At 38.3% G+C, this 16,635-nt stretch overlaps 1 protein-coding gene across 1 annotated transcript in view; it reads left to right on the top strand.

Annotated features, from left to right (window-relative positions):
- The first annotated feature begins 4,758 nt into the window (after positions 1-4,758).
- Positions 4,759-16,635, top strand: part of cmtm4 (CKLF-like MARVEL transmembrane domain containing 4) — a 127,762-nt gene continuing 115,885 nt past the window's right edge. Inside the window, exon 1 of the mRNA XM_028809628.2 lies at positions 4,759-5,945. Coding sequence (XP_028665461.1) covers positions 5,760-5,945 — 186 coding nt within the window. The 5' untranslated portion in view covers positions 4,759-5,759. The remainder of the gene's footprint in view (positions 5,946-16,635) is intronic.

The following is a 16,635-nucleotide window of genomic DNA, read 5'->3' on the forward strand; positions in this document are numbered from 1 at the left end:
TGTACCAGACAGTGACCAAAAGTAATTCACATGGCTATTCCTATACTCCATTATATAAGGTGCTGTGTGGAATACAAATCAACAGAGGTCACAGTAAAGCTGTATAACTAAACTTGTGAGATGACATCTGGAATACTGAGTGAGGCTTTGCTGTCCATATGAAAAGACACAGAAGCTTTAGCGAAGAAAAACTACAAAACATATTCCAAGATGACAGGACTTCCAAGCTTCAAGGACACCCTGAAGAATCTTTATCTTTTTAATGAAAATGAGACAGGATACATTGATTAGAAAATAAATGTATGCAAGCCAGGACTAAATGGGGATGTGATAGCTTTTTTTCTTTATTTTATGTATCATTCTAAGTTGAAGCTAGTACCGACTTTACATTCAGTCACAGGAGAAAGCTGGACAAATGCAAATTTGGCACAAGTGTTACAAAATATTTTGTTAAACAAAGGACTGCAAACAAACAGTTAAGAAATAATTTAGTGGTGTAGTTAAAAATACCTTCAAAATTTGATAACGGATTATTGAGGAAATTTAATGAAGCAGGGATTTTAAATCTGTATTTGAGTGAATCACATGTTCTCTATTTTAATGCCCCACACTTCCCTGTTAACAGACAGTATAAAAATTAAAAACTAACTGGTTATTCTGTTAAGTGCTATATGATAAACTTTTCATTATTTTGATTCAGTTTGAAGTTGTAGTGTTTTCAGCAGAGTGGCCAGAGACCCTGGAATAATGAATCAGTTTTATTAAGCAGAATTTGGATTAGAAGTCAGGTGATGAGTTCACCCCTACCTCGATACAGCACCTTCTTGCTTCTATTCCACATTTGCTTAAGCCTCAACTTCTAGCATCCTGGAAAGAGTATAAATCAGCTAGGAACTACTCAAATCATTATGCATAATAAAGTTAAGTAATAACTTTGTTCTTTTGTTCCAAGATGTAAAAGTGATGCCACCATGAATCTTTATTGAAAGAGCCAACACAGCCTTTCTTCAACCTGATGTAATGTTGGGCCTTTGCCTTTAGGATGCCAGTGACAAGAATATGAACATACTAACCTTTATGCATTTTATCCTCTCTCAGTACTCACTCGCCTAGCATACCAGGTTACTATTTAACCAAATTTTTAATTAGAACCCATCCATCCATCCATTTTCCAACCCGCTGAATCCGAATACAGGGTCACGGGGGTCTGCTGGAGCCAATAACAGCCAACACAGGGCACAAGGCCGGAACCAATCCTGGGCAGGGTGCCAACCCACCGCAGGACACACACAAACACACCCACACACCAAGCACACACTAGGGCCAATTTAGAATCGTCAATCCACCTAGCCTGCATGTCTTTGGACTGTGGGAGGAAACCCACGCAGACACGGGGAGAACATGCAAACTCCACGCAGGGAGGACCCGGGAAGCGAACCCAGGTCCCTAGGTCTCCCAACTGCGAGGCAGCAGCGCTACCCACTGCGCCACCGTGCCGCCCTAATTAGAACCCATTTATTGAATATTTAAGCAATATGTTTTTGGGGTTTATTTTAGGTAACTCGTTTGTTACGATTCAAAGCTTTGAAGTGCCTGTTTTAGTTTTAAACTGCTGTGTTAAGTTTTTACTGTTTTCATTTTTTCAACCAACTACCAGTTAATAATGAGGTTCAAATGACAAAGGAGCAACCAGCTGTCTGGCTAAAATGCTTCCATTTAATCCTGTGTATATGCATCATGAAGTATCTGTGTTAATACAATGTTTTGAAATAAATGAGATAAATGGGATGGACGAAGAATTACAAATCTGTTTTGGACCACAAAACATATGGATGATGTTCGCAGAAAATGAAAAAGCTACAATGTGATAAAGATTTGTTTTGGAAAAATGAAAACACTAATTAGCCATATGATTAAATATCAAGTTTCATTATCTGGCTTCTAATTACAAAATCGGTTGAAATGAAAGCCTGTGGCCACTGTGGACATCGGGGACTGGAGCTGAATACCCCTCTACTAGACTGTCTATATTTTTTTCCAACATCTGAGCTACGAGTTTACGGGAGTGAAGGGTATTCCTTTGCATTTCAGTTTAATATTTCATGTATGAATGTTGATGCTGAAATATTTCGTTATTTCTTATTGCTGAATCCTGAGACAAGAAAATATTTGTACTTAAATTTATTTAACACTAAATTCAGTAGTTAAAAACATGTTTCTCTGTTTTCAGGAACAGAAAATGTTAAAGTGAGCCAGGGCCAAGGCTAACTGGAGTACCTAAACTGGAGTTATTGTGGGTGTGTGACTGAATGTGTCTGTGATAACAGACTGGCACCCAGTCCAAGGCTGGCTCCTGCTTTGTGCTGCTGGGAAGGGCTCTGACTCCACATGACCTTGAATCAGATTACACAGTTTGAAAATTGTTTCAAAGTAACCTTTTGCTTTTAAGTTGCCCTACCGTTATTAAAATGGTGACCCTTTTAGGTTAACTACACACTCTGTATTAGACTCTTATGTGAATGAGGGTGTGCATGCATGACTATGCTCTATGATACATTGTTATTCTGTTCGGGGGGGATGGTTGCCTGCCTTCTGCTGCAACAAACTATGTCTCCCCAGCAGAATGTGTTCAGTTAAGAAGGTTTCAAAATGGATGGACAGACTGAAATAATATTTTTTATACAGTATATTTAATTTTCCGTTATTTTAGAAGACTTTACAGAACACTTTTAATAAAGTGACATTAAATTACATTTTCTTTTAGATTTTTTCTACCCATTTTCCAAATATGAAGTGAAGTGAATCTAATAATTTTAGCAACACACACAAATCGAAAACCAGTACTAACTTTGATGCTGGTGGTTTCCAGTTCATACTTGCCCAGTCCAACACACACACACACACTCTCTCACAAATGCCCAGTTTACAGTGACCTTCAACCTATCACGTGGAAAAAAACTCAAGGGACCCCACTCTTAAAAATAATGGTTCTTTAACAGTACTCCAGGCCTTCAATGACCTCTTGGGCAAAGCCATCAGCAGTGTGTCTGTCTGCAGAGAGAGTGTCAACCTCACTGAGATGTTTACTTACCTCACCAATGACATTCATGTCTCTGGTGACTCCTCCTATGAAGTCAGTAGACGGATTGGAACAGCATGGGGGGGTCATGAGGTCGCTGGAAAGGGGTGTGTGGTGCTCCCGATATCTATGCAAAACGACAAAGGTCCAAGTTTTTGGAGTCCTGGTGCTTCCTGTCTTGCTATATGGTTGCGAGACATGGATGCTATCCAATGACCTGAGACAAAGACTGGACTCCTTTGAACCATGTCTCTTCAGAGAATCCTTGGGTACCATTGGTTTGACTTTGTGTCGAATGAGCGGTTGCTCATGGAGTCCCAAATGAGGCACATTACCAGCATTGTGAGGGAGAGTCAGTTATGGCCATGTGGCGAGGATGATCCGGCTTGCAGGATCCTCTTTCTTGAGGACCTGAGTGGCTGGACCAGGCCATAGAGACACCCACATAACACCAGATAAAGGGTCATTTCTGGAGGGTGGGACTGGACCACGTGCCAGCCTGGGGGATTGCCAACTAGGATCCTGAGCTGTTTTGTCATGTGGTGGGTGTGGCAACCTAGCCTGTTACTGTGTACAGCAAGAGTCCTTTTAAAATCATGAAGCCCTTGGTATTTTATATATCTCTTATTGGCTATTCTTAGTTAATTATAAAGCCTGTTATCAGTCAAAATAAGATTCTTTATTGAACTTTCATGTGGATAGTTCTTTTGGAAACCAAGAAGGGTTCCTCTATGGCATCATTCTGAAGAACCACTTTGGCACCTTTAATTTTTAAGAGAGGCCTGGGGAAAAGGTTCCAACTTCACACAATCACTGGCTGAAGTCCCTGAAGCTGAGAGACGATAGTTTTAAATCTGTGCACTCTTAAAAATGTATCCTTATATTATTATTATGTCTCCCAGTCTTACAGCGAGCATTTGGTAGTGTCATATTTCAACGCTCCGCAAGCTTGGCATTCTGCAAGGGTGGTTTCCTGCATTGTGGTTGATGCTGGCAGAATGGGTTCAGTTTCTCCCAATCCTTAATGGAAAAAAAAACAGTTTCAGAAAATGGATGGATGGATAAAGGCTATTCTTAAAATACCCAACCATTTATTTTCTGAAGCTGCTAAAGCCAATCCAGGATTATATGCTGATGAAGCCCTACCTTGGGCTGCAAGCACAGCAAGGCAAGAAGCAAGGGGCGGTAGGGTATCATAGAGCTGACCTTAATATATTAACATCTGACAATGGAGAATATTAATTTCTTTGTGCCAATCTCCATATCCCCTTTCTGCTGCCTTGCTTCAATTTAGGTCGGGAAATCTTGGAGCCACTCCTCAATTGTGGACAGGCTTCTGATTTCTAACGGCTTCTGAATTCCACAGTGCATCCCCAAGGGGGCAATTATTTTAGAGGGCGAGAGGCAGCCATGGGCGCAGTTTTTTCTTTTCTTTTTTATTTAGAGACCTCCCTACCTGCTGCTGTTCGATTCGTCTGCTGTTATCAGTTCCTGCCGACTCATCGATGCCAGACAGTCGCCTTCAACTTGAGATATTTCGACTGTTATATATGACGACGTTTCCAGACGCGTTCGCCGATTCTTCTTCCTCCGTAAAAGAAGAGCGGATAAAAAGCTGTAAAGTGGAAACTACACTACCCGGTGCTCCCAGAAGGTGCCAAACGCAAACTGATGTAGCGCCAAGCACTATTAATATGTTTAACCCAAAAGTTTGCGGGATTCTGAAGCGAGAAATGAACACGCGTACCTGTGTGTCGGGCACGTCACACGCTCAGGTTGTGCGCGCTCTCGATAGAGGGAGCGAGAGGAAGGACGGAGGGCGGGGGGAGTGAAGCCGAGCGGCGGTTGGCGGCGCCCATCCCCCACGGTAAATACGAGTCTTTGGTCTCGGTGAATTGACTGAACGAAGCCGAAAACTTGCGCCGCTGCTACTTGGAATGGTCTGGCGTTTTCTTTCTTTTCAGATGTGAACACAAACTGAACGGCTGACAAACCACTACGGAGAAAACTTTAATACTTCAGCTTCATCGGCACTGGAGCAATTCGCTGACCGCAAGGGAAGGATTGTGTTCTGATAACGGTACCGTTGACTGGCAGTTGCGAGCAGAAACAATAAAATCCCACTGACCGGTGGGAATAAAAAAATGAGCCACTGGTTCGTTCTTTTTCGAGAATAACAAGATCCACAAACACCGCAGACATGAAGAACGTGGACCAAGGGGATAAATGAAACGGTAGGCGACGCGCTCGCAGCCTGGGTGTGTGCGGCATTGGCGAAGCAGCAGAAGGCTCGTCAGATGCGGCTACCAGCATCGAAGCGCTGCGACTCTACAAGTGGTACGGATGCCTCGGGCTGCGGCTGCTGTGCAAAGACGAAAGCATATGCGAGTCCGTACATCGAATTTAAGACCACCACTGGGGCTAGCATCTTAGCTGACTGCCACTACACCGAAGTCCCGTGCGCGTCTTTTTGACTTGGACTCCTTTTGCATTTTTGGCTCTGCTCTTTAACACCTGCCAGGCACCTCTTTTGCATTGTGCATAGGTGAACAGACTTGTTGAGGAACGGCTCAAAGGTTGCTGTTTGTATTTTAAGCCTAGAAGGTTCCTATTTCTCATTTGCATCTTGTGACAGAAGAATACCCCTGGAAAAGGAACCTTAAAACAAATTAGAAACGCGATGCGGAATAACGACGACATGGATGGATTTGACGGCGAGGCCTCCAACACGTCAATGATTTCTGGGGCCACCAGCCCTTACCAACCGACCACAGAACCGGTCCTGCAAAGACGTGGACTGGGCAGCATCAGGTGCGACACGGAATACCTGAAATCCAACTTCGGTATCCTGAAAGTCTTTGAAGTGGTGAGTTCAAAGAAACTTGTAGCGTCGGAATGTGTGAAGAGACAATTCCTTCGGGCATCGAGCTTCCCAAAAAAGTGTGGGCGGTTATATAATCATTTTATGAAAAGGTCCACTGTGTGCACTGTTCTTTGTGTATGCTTTTGTGCATTACATTATCTGTGTAAAACGAAGTGAATTTTACGATAATAATGAATGAATTATGCAGTGCGTGACGGACGAAACCCCAAAGCGTTACCCTGTGATGCGTTTACGTAAGGTTAGCGCACAAGCTTGTGAAATCATAGGCTCAGGATGCTTTGAAGTTTTTAACCTGCTTCTTTGTGGTTTGAAGCCTGCTACCATAGCTCATGTACAGTACCTGTTTATTTTGTATTGCAACTTTCATGGCAGAAAAGAAACACCTGCACATAACACTGCAAATCGTCATATCCTCCCCCGACTAAAATGACGTCTTTATTTTAAAAACGGCAAAGTAATGCATTTTTCGTACTTGTTTTCTCTACATCAGGGTCACAGGTTCTCTGCCAGGGATCGGATGCAAGTGGATTTCAGAGCACACTCCCAAACACATTTCAAATACACTGTAAATGGAAAGATCAATTACAAATGATGTGACGTTGTCATAAGTGGAAATGCCAAATTTAGTTGGTCTACTGTAATCAGAACCGTGACAGGAGGGGAGTCTAGCCCAGCTTGGGAACCAGCAAACGATTGGACAGTTGTCTTTAGTGGGCACGTTTGACACACAGGGGCAATTTAAAAGTACACATTACATGCGTTAACACTATGTATTTGAACTATATGATGAAATCATAAAAATCCTCAAAAGTGATCATGGCTCACTACATACCCAAAGGCCACCTTAATCTGAGCCATCCGTGGCATCCAAAACATTCCTTGTCAATTATGAGAATTGGATGAGTACACGCTCCTCTGTTCCTGTATTTGTTTGCCCTACATCCTGCACATATACAAGGTCAGATTAAGACCACCAGGAGCCCCAGGCTTTCGCAGCTCAAAAGCACCCCTGACACATGCATATACCCACACATTATGAACATCACCCATGTCAATAATAATTAAGGTACAGAGATTGAAGTAGAAAAAAAAGGTATGTTCTGGGTTTGCATATTGCAACCAAATAAAAGGTCATATAGAGAGACTCCTTCATTCGGGTCTGGTGGTGTTTGGTGTGTTTTTATCTCCTGCAGTAGTCCTGTTGTTTTCCACAGTGTTGTTCTCATCTACAGTGTGTCGGTGTTATGGGTCTGTAGATTGCTGCTTGAAGCAATAATAATAGCAACCTCCTGTCTCTCTGTAAGGTCATGCTCATTAGTCACCACTGAGATATGTTTGGCTCGCTCAAATAATTATTTTGGCTTATTTCATTAAAATTTTTTAAACTGAAAATGTCAGGTATAATTTTTGGCAAAGCAGTTTCCTTTAGCCCTCTATTTGATGTTTCCTTTCGCTGCATCACTTGGCCCTCATTTTGAATGACCATCCATTTGGACTGTTTTAAAGCATGGTAACACATAAAATGTACAATTTCATAAAGTGACCTATTGAACACCTACCACTCATTTTTCTTTTAAAAAATATTAATTAAGGTTTAATTGATTAGGTTTATAATCGTGAGGATCAAAGTTTGTATGGTGTGTGCTGGATAGCTGATTGCTGTGAATGACTGCATTGTTGGTGAAAATTAGAATTTTTTCGGTGACACTTACCCAACGTGGACCGAATATATCAACATCTACCACCAGTTTTACTTTTAAAATAAGACGCATAGATATCTCTTTCCTCATCAAAATGATATGTTTTGTTTCATGTCCCCTTTGCAACAGTGTTCCGTCTTTATCAGATTTTCTTCTTTTGGATATTGCAGCGGGTTAGGAAAGCCAACAGCAGCAACAGGACTTTAATTAGAACCGAGCGTAAAAAATGATGCCAGGGACAACTCTAGCATTTTTGCTGCCCTAGGTGAAGCTATAAATTGTATCTCCATTCTATTTCTGTTTTATTATTGCTGTTTTATACAGGTACAGTAATACTATATGAACATTTTGCTTGTAATCTGGTAGTTTTAAATAGATTATGAATAGATGTACATATTTACATTCATATACTGCATGCATTTTGTGAGAACTATAGTTATGTATTTGTTTTAATGAATTAAACAAGTTTTGGTAAATGATGGCAAAGAAAAATAGACGTTTACTACGGATATTAGGTAGTTGAATATAAATTTGATGTAGCATTTTGCAACAGAGTATATTTTATTTAAAAAACTGCATCAATGTAACAGCATATAAATGTTAATTGCATGAGGCTAGTTCCATTTTATAAACTGAATACCAGTTTTAAAAAGTAAATAGTAATTATTTTTAATAAAAGTTCTTTACAATTATAAAAATACAAATCAATAAAATTCGGAACTACTTTTTGTGAACTTAGAAATAGCATCTTTTAAATCCATTGTTTGTGCAAGCTCTCTCTACTGGTAAGATCATAAGTAGGGATACTCAGATCAGAATCTTTTAAGGCTAATACCGAGCACCAATTTCATGTTACTTGATCGGCTGATTCAGATTTTTTTTTTTCTTTATCCTTTTAAAGAACTTTTTACACTAATCTACTGCATCGGCAGACAAATAGGAGTCTTACGTCCTATATTAAAGTGTATTTTTATAATTAAAATTTAGACCAAAAGTGTTAACTGTTCATTTTTTATTAACTAATAAAATATAAAAAAATATTTGTCCATAATACGTATGGCATAAAATAAAATGCTTCTCATAATTACAAGCCGTCATATTGTCTTATTTTTTTCTCTAATGTACCAATCTGAAACAAGGCTTAATTAAAAAAAAACTAGTTTTCACCATTTCTTTAACAACAAATATATTTTCTCACACAATCATTTAATTGATATTGGCAATTAAACACTGCCTAAATGTCAATATACATGCACTTGTATGTTTTAATCATTTTAAATCATTAATTGCTCTACAGCATTTTGCTATTAACTTACACATTTACTTTATTATAGAGGTGTTTTATTTTCTTCAGTGTATCAAGTAGACATTTGTAATTCTTGAGGTGAATTATTAATATGGATTACCATTTTAATTATGTAGTTCTTGTTTCTTACCAAAACTTATGCTGTATGACACACAGTAACAAATAATAAACACAGTACAAATCTTTAAAAAAATGTATATTGTTTATTAAGCAGCAATTTCAAATTCTTCTTTATCTTTTCTTTTTGCAATTATAAGTGTAAGCTGGTGCATTTTAAACAAGCTTGCCATCCAAACTCAAGTGGTATCTGTTTTAATTTAAAGGATAAAACAAAAAGATCTGAATTCATTAACGTAGCTTTTCTTGCTGTTTGCCTAGTTGCATGAGATGACTTTTCCTATTACTCTCTTTTTCAGTTTCTTTAATGTACCAATCCCCTCTCGTTCACTGATAAAACAAGTTTCCACTCACTGCGCTTTGTTTACACCGCAGGAAGTTTGCTGAAAAAGAAAAAAAAGAAAGATGCACGCTGGTTCAACTACTGTAATACCTCACATAAAGGAGCACTGCATCTAAATTACTGTAAAGCTTAGAAAAGCAGGGGCTGAAAAATGTTTTTTTTTTTGTGATCGGCCTTTTTACCAATCACTGATTAAGTCTTTTTTTTTGTGAAAACTGTCTGATTTCAATCGGAGCATCCCTAGTCATAAGGATTTAATACATATTATACAATACAAAGTATATTTTGGCTTCTACTTTGTGAAAATTCCAGAAAAAAAATCATACAAAGTTCACAAATTATTCATGTCAATTCAAATCTTCTTCTTACTAATATAGAATAATTATTATAGTAATATAAAAAGACCTAATATACATAGGGTTAAATGTGCAATTTGGGAAATGCCAACGTTATAAAGTGTGTGTGCTGCCCAGGAGTGTGTTTCCCAAAAGCTTCGTATCGCAAAGTACTTCAAACCAAATGTTTCCAGAAACCTTTTGTAACTAAAGTCATGCTTAATCACGTTTGGAAATTGATGAGTGAATTTACTTGCTCATTATTGTTAATGTTGTTCTTCATTTGGACTTCTGCCTGCAATTCTGTCACAGTGAGACAGATCCCCCCCCCTAAGCAGATCACAAATGTTCTTATTTGAACAAAGCAATGACAATAATAGCAACAACAACAATAATAATAATAGATGATATAGTTGTAAGGTAAATATAAAATTATAATGTAGGCTATGGATTTGTGCAAAAGGGTGTGGCCAGGTGTGGGAATGACAGCTTAGGACAGCAAAGAAGATTTTAGGACGCCAACTGGGTCATCCCATTTATTCACCCGAAGACAAGAAAACAAAAAAGAATGCGAATAGCGTGCGTAGGTGTGTGTCCCATCAACAGGGAATCGAAATGCAGTCAAAAGGAGAAGTTTTGTCTACTTTTGCTCTCACTAAAAATGATTCCTCCTTGGACCATATCATTAAGCCCTTGAAGCATATCAGTAATCGACTTCTAATAGAGAAATGCAGACTGCCCGGGGTTGATACAGTGGCCCTTCTTGGTCTAGTGCAGGATAAATTGCAAAGAAGAAAACTCCAGAGTTTTGCACTCAATTCCACAATGCAACTTCTGACAGATTTCTGTGGCCTCAGCATGGCTGTTGTGTCCAAATCTGTGCATGCAGTGATCCCGCTTATTATTAAGTTATGCAAACCCTGAGGTTGTGGGTTCAAATCCTGATACTGACGCTGTGTGACCATGAGTAAGTAACTTCACTTTGCTGTGCTCCAATTGGAAAAACACAATTGCTTACATTTCTTTTATCTCAAATGTTGTAAGTTACTTTGGATGAAGGCATCAGTCAAATAATTAAATATTATATAATAATAGTATAATTGATTTTCATGCCATGGTAGGTGCACTATATGGAATGCTTATCCTTGTTCATACTCCCAGCCCCTTGAATCCCATCCATACTTGCTGAAAAGAGTTTTTAGTGCTCATTATATAATAGTCATAAATGAGTTATGCAGCCGACCATCAGGGACTTTTTACATATTTTTTGTGTAGCGATGTTGCAATACCAGATTTTTTGTTTTCAATACTCTTAAAATTTTACAATACTCAATACCTTTCAATACCGTGACAAAAACTGAATTCCATTCAGTGGCTTTTTATTAATTTATTAATGTATAGTCTACAAAAATAATCCAAGTAATTGTTTAAGTGCTAATATATTAAAAAGTAAAATTTCAATATTATGTCTGTAGTACTTCAGATTCAATATTGGGCTGGGGGCATAAAATTGTGATGAATGGTGAGGAAAGGGGTGCATGGGGCAAAAAAGGCTGAGAACCACTGTAATATAAAATATATAAATACTAGACCTAGCAAAGCTGATGTGTTAATTTTTGAGATTAATGTGGCTAGTTTAATGCATTAAAAATATTGTCCCATCCAGGGAAGGCAACAGGGCGATTGCCTGATACTGGTGTTGAATCTCATGATTTATACAGTACATACCATCACAGATGCAGGGAGTGGAAGGAAAGGGGAGAGGCAGGTGGGGGAAGGTCCTGGTGCAATACTAAAGAAAAGTTGCAAAGATAAAAATTGCGCTCTTTTTGTTTTCCATTTCATGTTTCTGTAAGAAGATCGAATCAATATCATACCACCTAAGCACAAAATAAGTTATCTTTGAGTGGCACTAAAACCAAAATAAGTCTCTAGAACCTCTGTATTTAATTCACCAGTCTGTCCAGTAGCTTGTAGTGCTGACTGCCATTATATAATGACACACCCATGATTAAAGTTTGCAGTTTTTTTGCTAATTTATGCAAAGAACACAACATAACCACCCAAGTAATACATGGTGCTAGTTTTTAGGCGAGATAGCTGCTACAAAGAACTTTTTGTGTATCAGAAGAAAAGGTGTACAGCAGTGTTTTCCAGCTTTTTTTCTGTGGTGGCACACTTTTTGTAACACAAAATATCCCAAGGCACACCATGATTCTACAAACTACAAAAACATTAAATGTAATACACATGCTAAACTCTCCAGAGGCTCTTGACTACTAGAAATGCCAACAAAAAATCAGTTTGAAGATTGGTGCTTGCAGATACGGCACTTAGTGAGCACTTGTATGCCCACTATCCATTGACTGTGTGAGAGTTGCTGGCAAACATGCACCCTGGCAGCTGGACCCCTGACACATTTCCTGGCTGGTACAGAGCACTCTATCTGCCATGTCTACAAAGCTGAGCTGCTTTTATGTTTGCTTCTCCAGGTAGTCCCATCATTCTCAGTGAGGACTTGACCACCTGAGGAGCATGTTGCTCTCTTCTTAGTTCCCAGGGGCACTGCAGTATTATTTCCACATCACACCAGTTGAAAAACACTTGCAGAGTAAATGATCAAGTTGTCGATGATGGTAAAAATTGATGATGGCAGTTTTAACACAGTTTTAATGTATTCCCATTTAGTAGATGCTTATTTTCAATTAAATCACTGTTTAGCAGTGTATTCAAAGTTTATAGTCATTTCAATCATTTAGTTTTACTTTGACACTTCTGTGTTTTATATAGTATGCCAATTTGAGAATTAACTCAAGATTTTTTTGTTAATTTTGTAGGTGCTTATAATATATTGGCCTTGTTTTCTTATTGCCTTCTTTCATTGTGCCTTTTAGGAAAGCATTTGCATTCAGGTTGTACTTGCTCCAGTTGTATTTTATTAAATGTTCAGGTTTAAGGTCATTGTTCAAGTTTAAGCTGTGCCATATTTTTAAAATTCCTTTGTGTTAATTCTACATTAATTTTGTGATTTAGTGTGTATTTATTTCACGATTTAAGTAGTTATTTTATGATTACATGTTTTAATGTTACATGCAATTAATTGCGAATAAATACATACAGTGATGTGATTAATTTGTTAATTTTTTTTCCCAGCCCTAATAAAAGCTAACCGTAGTAACAGCTTTAAAATACTGGTATATCCAGTAGTTGACCAATTATAATATAAGTAAACAAGCATTGCCATTCATAAATCTCAAAATACAATGCAAGTCTAGAATTTTAAGGTGTGGCAGAGATGGGAATTCCGAAAGTATAACAGCAAATAGGTATTTTAATATCTTGGGGAGGATTTCAGCCTAGGGTTTATAAAGAATGATATTTAATGAACTACCTGGTTTTTATCTTAGCATGTGCATATTCTAAATCTATTCTGATATTTTCTGTCTAGTACCTGAAAACTACTGCTTAAAATCCTTACTAAATAATAAAACCTCAAACATTATTACAGTATATATGATATGCACTGTTGAATTCCAAGATAATTCTGAATACGAGGGGGGACCCAAAAATAACCGGAAATATTTTTAAAACGTGTTTAATTTAATTTTCTGTACAAACTACAATTAGTCTCCTTCAAAGTACTCTCCATTGGCGGAAATACACTTATCTAACCGTTTGTTCCATTGTTCGAAACATTTTTTAAATTCGTCTGAAGTAATGCCCATTAATGCTCTGGTCGTTTCTTGTTTTACCTCTTCGACGTCAGCAAAACGCCTTCCTTTCAAGTCTTTTTTCATCCGAGGGAACAAAAAGAAATCACACGGAGCTAAATCCGGTGAATAGGGTGGGTGGTTCAGGGTTGTCATACCGTTTCTTGCCAAAAATTGGCGAATGCTGAGAGCAGTGTGAGATGGAGCGTTGTCATGATGAAAGAACCAATCGCCCGACTCCCACAAATCGGGGCGTTTCCTTCTCACACTGTTGCGCAACCTACTTTTACAAAAAAATTCACTGAACACAAGCACAACCTTCCAGACTGATGGCACTTGGCAGACTGAATTGTGAGGAGTGTAACTAGATCGCCATAGCAGCCCAACCACGTACTACAAGTACCAACCTAACAACAACAAAATTCCGGTTATTTTTGGGTCCCCCCTCGTATTTCCATTTAAACCAACTCTTGAAAGCATGTTTTTACAAAAACAGTTTTGAAAGTCTGTCAGTGTACCAGTTGGTTAGGTTTGTAACATTTGCTATACATTTATATTATATATTATATATTTATTAGTAAAATTTATATTTGCATCATTAGCTGGTTAAAAAAATATTGTTAGAGTAATATTTAACATATTAGTCAAATTAATTCAAATTCAAATGTCATAATTTCATGTTGCTTTAATTTTTCCAAATCTGTCCCTTCTTTTTTTTTTTTCTTTTTTACATTTGTCTGAACATTTAAAATTTTCTTTGTATTCTGTGTAAATCAATCTCATCAGTTTCACATTAATTCTTTATTTCAGAACTTATGTAAAGCAACCTTTGTTTTGCTGTTTTCATGGTTTCTTCTCTAAGTGAGCAGACTTTTCTGTTTCTTATGCCTGTGTACAAGTTCAGAATTTGAAGATTAGTTGGGCTGTTGATACCTGTACTGAATAAATTTGTTACATTCTTCAACATACTATTCAAATATGACATGCCCTTTTACTTATGGGTTATATTAATGAAAAGTTTGCTTTCAAAAGACAAGCAAATAACACAAATTTAGTGTTTGCTGATTCATATTTAACAATAAAGTATGCAGTTTTGCTTGTCTTACTGAGGGTTTCGTCGATTACCATATCTGTTAATATGGTACGTCTTAATAAGGAGATGTGCTTTGTCCTTCGAAGGATTGAAACACTAAATAAATTTTATTTTGGTATTAACAAGTGGAGTAACTTGCGTCATTGCCAGTATAGACAAGCCAAATAGCCCCTTCATTTGAATCTTGCCTTGATGTCTACTTGCTTCAGATGTTATTTGTTCTGGTAGTCCTCTCACACCCCACAGACCTATATGTATAACTGTGGATGCGTGTGAGGTGCAGCCCACCACAACACTGGACTGTATACACCAGTTAGAAAACAGATGCTTGGAGTGATGGAAACCTGTAGAAGTGCTCATTACAATCAAAGAAAGAATGCTAAGCCTCTATTCATTTATTGGGGCTGTGTAGAACACTGTTTTAAAGCGGTTAATCTCATTATCTTTTCATCTCCTCTTACAAATGTTTGACAGTATAAGTTAAATGATTATACCTTATTTAATCGATAATGTTATTTTGCTCTCAAGCCCACACAAATCTAGGACTGGATTCAGTAAAGGAGTCAGTAAAAAAAACCTTTGACTCAGAGCTGAGAAATGAATTCCTATCCTTACTGGACTGTTTTGATTTGGTGCAACATGTTGATTTCCTACCCACTCTGGTGGTCATATATTGCACCTAATCTGCTTATCTGTCTGTAACACTTACAGAAGTGATTTGGGACTCTGGTCATAAAACAGTACTTTTCACTGTCTGATTACCTCTCCCTCCTCTTACCTATAAATGTCAAATTTCTTTCAGAAACCTTAAAATTTTCTGTCTTCACCTATTCTATCAACACTAGATAGTCTTGTTGATCACTATAACTCAGCCCTTCTTTCAGCATTAGATAAAACCGCTCCTTTAAAGCATAAGGAGGTTTCCTTTAAGCATTCAGCTCTATGGTACAGTTCAGAGTTACGGTCTATGAAAGCAGCTGGCTGACACCTTGAGAGAATGTCACATGAGTCTGGCCTCACCGTGCACATCCAGGCTTTCACTGACTATCAAAGTGCTTACAGGGATGCACTAACTGCAGCCAGGAACACACATTATGGCAGAATAATATAAAGTGGCCATGATAACCCAAGGGTTTTGTTCTTTATCTATACTAATAAAAGGCAAAGCCCTCACTGACTCACTGACTGACTGACTGACTCATCACTAATTCTCCAACTTCCCGTGTAGGTGGAAGGCTGAAATTTGGCAGGCTCATTCCTTACAGCTTACTTACAAAAGTTAGGCAGGTTTCATTTCGAAATTCAAAGCGTAACGGTCATAACTGGAACCTCTTTTTTGTCCATATACTGTAATGGACTGCAGCTCGCTGGCCGTGGGAGGCGGAGTTGCGTATCGCATCATCACGCCGCCCACGTAATCACGTGAACTGACTGTGAATGCAGTACGTAGAAAACAAGGAAGAGCCTCAAAGAGCGCTGAAAAAAACATTCATTACACAATTGAGAAGGCAGCGAAACAATAAGAAGTGAGCAAGTGACGCATACAAGCATATTCATAAGTGCAGCTACTGCGGAAACAAAGCACGTTGTAAACAGTAAGTTTGCATTAAGTTTATAGAAACGCTTCCGCTGCCGTTTGCAATACCATGACTAAACGCAGCACATGTGATCACTCATTACACAATTGAAAAGGCAGCGAAACAATAAGAAGCGAGCGACTCCTGTACAACTATACGTTACATTCTCAACAGTAAGCTTGCACGACTTGGTCATATTACAACCGGAGTGCTGAACTGACAACGTGGTGTACAAAGAGAACTATAATAATCGTAATAAACGAACAATAAAACAGCGGAGAACCCGTGGATTAAATAAAAAGGCTGCTTCCTTGGCGAAACAAAGAAAAAGGATGGCCTTATATGGCATTCGTTTATAAAACAGCGGAGAAGCTGTGTAAAGACTGCTTCACAAAAAAATAGCAGAGCGCCTTATATGAGCAGGCAGTCAGCTAAAGAAGGGAATCAATAAATAACTATAATCGTAATAAACGAACAAAAAATAGCGGAGA

The sequence above is a fragment of the Erpetoichthys calabaricus genome, chromosome 9 (genome assembly GCF_900747795.2).
Source record: "Erpetoichthys calabaricus chromosome 9, fErpCal1.3, whole genome shotgun sequence".
Lineage (NCBI taxonomy): Eukaryota > Metazoa > Chordata > Cladistia > Polypteriformes > Polypteridae > Erpetoichthys > Erpetoichthys calabaricus.